The following is a 5,732-nucleotide window of genomic DNA, read 5'->3' as shown; positions in this document are numbered from 1 at the left end:
TGATATGGTAAATACTGTTACACTAAGCTTTAGATTTTTGTGCCAGTCATGAATGAAATTCATTTCTATGCATATAATAGCATTCTTGGTCTGACAATTTAAATTTTATTCTAAAGTATCTCGTTTCAAGCTTACGTTGCTTTTTTAAGAACTTCATTAAACAATTTAAAATAAATGAACTATTGTTAGTGAATTTGTACAGTTTTATTTCTAAACTTGCCTGTTAATAAATATACATTGACTTGGTAGCTACACTATATTCTGTGAACAATTTAGACAACCATCTAACTGTTGGACATTCACAAGTTATTTCTCCAGAACATCCAGTGATACAGCTGATAAGCGGTTAATATCCAAAATTTATAAAGAACTTATAAAACTCAACACACAAAAAGTGGGCAAAGAACCTGAATAGATACTTCTCCAAAGAGGACAATACAGATGGCCAAAAGAAATATGAAAAGATGTTCATCACTAATCAGAAAAATGCAAATTGAAACCACAATGAGATGTCACCTCACACCTGTCAGAATGGCTATCATCAATAAATCAAGTGTTGGTGAGCATGTGGAGAAAAGGGAACCGTTGTGCGCTGTTGATGGGAATACAGATTGATGCAGCCACCGTAGAAAGCAGTATGGAGTTACGTCTAAGTTAAAAATGGAACTGCCTTATGACCCAGCAAGTCCACTTCTGTGAATATATCCAAAGAAACCTGAAAGAACTTAGGGGTGGATAAAAGTACATTTACAGTTGTAATACAATAAGTAATACAAGAATAAACTTTTGTGTAGTCACAATTATAAACCTTTTTTAAAATCATTTTTTGTTTTTCATTTACACTTGACATACATTATATGAGTTTCAGGTGTACACCCCAGTGATTAGACTATTACATAACTTACAAAGAGATTATCCCAATAAATCCCACACCCATCTGACACTACACATAGCTACCAGAACATCATTGACCACATTCCCTGTACTTTACATCCCCATGACTATTCTGTAACAACCAATTTGTACATATTAATCCCTTCACCTTTTATCAATCCCCTCAACTCCCCACCTCCCACCATGCAACTGTCAAAATGTTCCCTGAATCTGTTTCTGATTTGCTTGTTTATTTTGCTTTTTAGATTCAATTGTTGATTGATAAGTATTTATTGCCATTTTATTCTTGTTTTGTATCTTTTTTCTTTTAATATATTTTTATTGATTTCAGAGAGGAAGGGAGAGGGAGAGAAACATCAATGATGAGAGAGAACCATTAATTGGCTGCCTCCTGCACGCCCCCTACTGGGGACCGAGCCCACAACCCAGGCATGTGCCCTTGGTCAGAATCGAACCTGGGACCCTTCAGTCCGCAGGCCTACGCTCTATCCACTGAGCCAAGCCGGCTAGGGCTCTTCTTGTTAAAGAAGGCTCTTGTTAAAGAAGACCCTTCAACAGGTCATGTAATACTGGTTTGGTGGTATTGAATCCTTTAGCTTTTTCATATTTGTGGAAACTCTTGAAGACTGGGCAGGCCAAAGTGGCCTAAGATATTTCCCTAAATGATTATCAGCTTGTGGTATCTACATTTAAAATTAAAAATGCATCCCAAAAAAGATAATTTTTTAAATTACAGCTATAGGAATTAAAACTACCGATTCATGAATGGGCAGCTCAAAATAACTACCTGGAGACATCTAAATACACGTGAAATGAGTCTAGCAGTTCCTCAATGTTTTAACGTTTCCTTACAACGTTCTTGAGATTCCTAAGAACTTAACTCGTGTTTATATAAATTAGCCTGTGGTTAAATTGGTTTTGTTACTACTTATTCATTGCCTTAGTACTTAACCTATAGGATCGCCATTAAATAAATGAAAAGATGCTACATATCTTCACATTCACTAACTTCACAGAAATTGGAAATACCAGTTATTTCTAAATATGTACCATAGAGGAACAGAACTCTTACAATGCCGACTTAGTATAACTACTTCATTTTTTTAAAAATGAAATCTTCATTGTTGAAACTATTACATATGCCCTCTTTTTTCCCCCATTGACCCCTTCTAGCCCACCCTTGTTCCCCACCCCAGGCCTTCACCATCCTATTGTCTATGTTCATAGGTTATGCATATGTGCATACAAGTTCTTTAGTTGACCTCTTCCTACCCATCCACTGTGCCTTCCCTCTGAGAGACTGTGGAATCTTCTGTCTCTGGATCTATTTTGTTCATCAGTTTATTTTGTTTATTAGATTCCACAAATAAGTGAGATTGTATGATACTTGTCTTTCTCTGACCGGCTTATTTCACTTAGCATAAAGTACAACTACTTTGGAAACCAGTTTGCCATTACCAAGTCAAATTTGAACATCTGTCTATGCTAAGACTCAACAGTTCTCGTAGTCATATAACTTAGAGTAACTCCTTTATGTGCCAGAAGACAAGAATCTCCCTATCAGCATTGTAATAGCAAAAAATAAAAAGGAACAACCCAAATGTCCCACAGGATAGATGACTTTTTAGTAACACTAAAAAATAGAAGCCAGTTTCAGAATACCTACAGAGAAGCCAGTTATATAAAATTCAAAAAGTTTAAATAGGGAATCATAAATGTGTAATACAAAATGAAGGTGGTTGCATCTTGGAAGGAGAGCAGAGTACAACCATGAAAATTCTGGGTGGTGGATACATTTTATTGTTACTTAAATGGTACAAAAATATACTCGTATATTTGGCACATAACTTCCTGGCACCAGAGGCCTATCAGGTAACCATCTATAGGCATACCAACCTCCCTTTATTTTTTAGCAAGTCCATCTTTTTTTTTTTTTTTCCTTTAAGGCATTTTATTTCCACATATCTTTTACATCCCTAGAAAAAGAATCCCAGGATTTTCCCTCCTGTATGTTTTCGTCTTGCTTCTTCATGGTCCACGATGCCCACTGAGGTTGTCAGTACAATGAAACCAAACTGATGGGATGGAAGCAAGTTGCTCTGCCATATTTCTAGATCTTTGAGTTGCACATCAAATCTGGGGCTGATTACTCCACACTTGTTCAACCTGCCTGTAAGGTTCACAACAATTTTTCCAGCTCTGTGGTCATCAATAATTTCAAATTCGCCAATCATCATCACAGTCAGAAACCGGACAATGACTTTGGAGCACGGCCTAATGAGAACCTGGCATTTGCTTCTCTTTTCGGCATTATTGATACTCTTCAGAGCATCAGCCAGGACATTCATGCGCACCATTGTGGCGGCACAGACCGATGGCGGAAAGAGAGACGCAAGTCCATCTTTTAAATAAAATCTGGCCTGAGCCCAGCTGGTGTGGCTCCGTGGTTGAGCATCGACCTATGAACCAGAAGGTCATGGATGATTCTTGGTCAGGGCACAAGCGTGGGTTGTGGGCTTGATCCCCAGTGGGGGGTGTGCATGAGACAGCCAGTCAATGATTCTCATCATTGATGTTTCTATTTCTCCCTCTCCCTTCCACTCTGACATCAATAAAAAAAATTTTAGAAAAATAAATAAAATCAGGCCTGAATAAAAAGAAAAAACGGACAAGTTGATGGTTATACTTCAGAAGTGTTAATTCAAGGTCATTTCAATTCAGTATACTTACAGTGTACTTAGGAACTAACGATCCACAAGAGCTTTTGTCATTAAACTCCTGAGGTATTAAAATACTTTCTACTGGACCAAATAATATACTATATTCACCATTCTGGCATATTGACTGGTAAACTTCTCTAAGTATTTTTTACATTTTCACTTTGAAAGCACATTTTTCCATATATGTATGTAATATATTTTTATTGTTTTCAGAGAGGAAGGAAGAGGGAAAGAGAGAAACATCAATGATGAGAGAGCCCCTACTGGGGATTGAGCCCCCAACCCAGGCATGTGCCCTTGATGGGAATCAAACCCAGGACCCTTCAGTCCAAAGGCCGATGCTCTATCCACTGAGCCAAAACAGCTAGGGCCCAAAAAATATATTTAATATGTCTTCTTATTTCCTTATCACCAGTGAGACATTCAGAAATTTAACTTGTGTTCAAAGGCCCACTCTTTATATGTAAAAAGGAATTGATGGTTACTAAACCTTTTTTCCATGTACACTAGGATTTTTGCAAACACTTCTGTTTTTGTTAAGCTTCATCCTTTTTGTCAATTGTAGGCATACTCATTTTCTTTAAGATTCTTAGAATTTTCATTTTCTTGAGATCCTCTTAAGACTAATTTAAATTATACTCAATGTACAAATCAAAATATTTCCACTAGATGGAGCCATTTACCTAGATTAACCCTGAAAGTATTTTTTAGTATTTTAGGAACATAAGGCATATGCATATAATGAGCAGATTTCCACCCCTTAAGCTCAATTAACATAACATTTTACTTGAAAATGTTTTTCTTTAGAGCAATTTTTAAATTTCATTGCCATTCTTCCTTAGAACACAGGGTGTCTTCAAGATGTTTCCTTAAGTACAGAGTTTATGATTTAAGCTGGACACCACAAACTTTAACGTGTACATGTCAGCTGACCATCTTGTTAAAATGCAGATGCTGATTCAGTCAGTCTGGTGGGGCTTAAATATGCATTTCTAACAGGTTCCCAGGTGATGTCATGCTGCCAGTTTATAGACTTTGAGTTAGCAAGGACCTAGAGAACCTGAAGTGATATCAGGAATTAAATCATTTACATGTGTATTTTGTATTTTGTTTGCTTGAGTGTCTGCAGTGCCCTGAGCGATTCCTGAAACAAAAGTAGGTCTTAATAAATACTTTCTGAATGAATGAATGAGTGAATAAGAACAATGTTTAAGTGCTTTATGTATATTAACTCATTGAACCTACCTGAGGACCTATAAGGTCAGTTCTATTATTATGCTTGTTCATACAGGAAGAAACTAAAGTCATATGTAGTAGAATCAGGATTTGAACTCAAATAGTTGAACTTGTCAGTCTGGCTCCAGAGATTATGCTTTTTTAAAAAGTCATTTTTAATTGTTCAATTACAGTTGACATACAATATTCTATTTGTCTCAGATGTACACCCTAGTGAGCAGACACCATACAACTCTCCAAGTGATCATCCTGATAAATCCCACACTCATCTGACACCACACATAGCTAACAGAACATCACTGGCCACATTCTCAATGCTATTCTTTACATCCCCATGACTATTCAGTAACTACCAATTTGTACTTGTAAATCCCTTCACCTTTTTCACCCATGCTCCCAAGCCTTCTCCCATCTAAAAACTATCAAAAGGTCTATGAGTCTGTTTCTGTTCTACTTGTTCCTTTATTTTGTTTCTTAGATTCAATTGTTGACTGATATGTATTTATTGCCATTTTATTGTTTCTATTTTATCTTTTTCCTTCTTCTAGAAGACCCTTAACATTTCATGTAATACTGGTTTGGTGGTGAGAACTCCTTTAGCTTATTCTTGTCTGGGAAGCTCTTTTGGGGGTCGGGGGAGGAAGTCCTTTTTAAGTCCTTCCATTCTAAGTGACAGCTTTGTTGAGTAGGGTAATCTTGGTCCTTGCTTTTCATCACTGAATATTTCTTTTTTTTTTTTTTAAAGGACAATCTATTTTTTTAATATTTTTTATTGATTTTTTTACAGAGAGGAAAGGAAAGGGACAGAGAGTTAGAAACATCGATCAGCCGCCTCCTGCACACCCCCTACTGGAGATGTGCCTGCAACCAAGGTACATGCCC

At 36.7% G+C, this 5,732-nt stretch overlaps 1 protein-coding gene across 1 annotated transcript; it reads right to left on the bottom strand.

Annotated features, from left to right (window-relative positions):
- Positions 1-2,870: 2,870 nt before the first annotated feature.
- On the bottom strand, positions 2,871-3,275 carry LOC308253816 (small ribosomal subunit protein uS8-like; the record flags this gene model as incomplete). The annotated part of the gene is made up of 1 exon (XM_080679573.1): positions 2,871-3,275. The coding sequence occupies exon 1, from the start codon at positions 3,249-3,251 to the stop codon at positions 2,871-2,873; it is 381 nt and encodes a 126-aa protein (XP_080535699.1). The 5' UTR covers positions 3,252-3,275.
- Between the last annotated feature and the right edge of the window lie 2,457 nt (positions 3,276-5,732).

The sequence above is a fragment of the Plecotus auritus genome, assembly GCF_963455305.1.
Source record: "Plecotus auritus genome assembly, chromosome: 7".
Taxonomy (NCBI): domain Eukaryota; kingdom Metazoa; phylum Chordata; class Mammalia; order Chiroptera; family Vespertilionidae; genus Plecotus; species Plecotus auritus.
The sequence above is the reverse complement of the archived record's forward strand: the minus strand, read 5'-3'. Positions and strand labels throughout refer to the sequence as shown.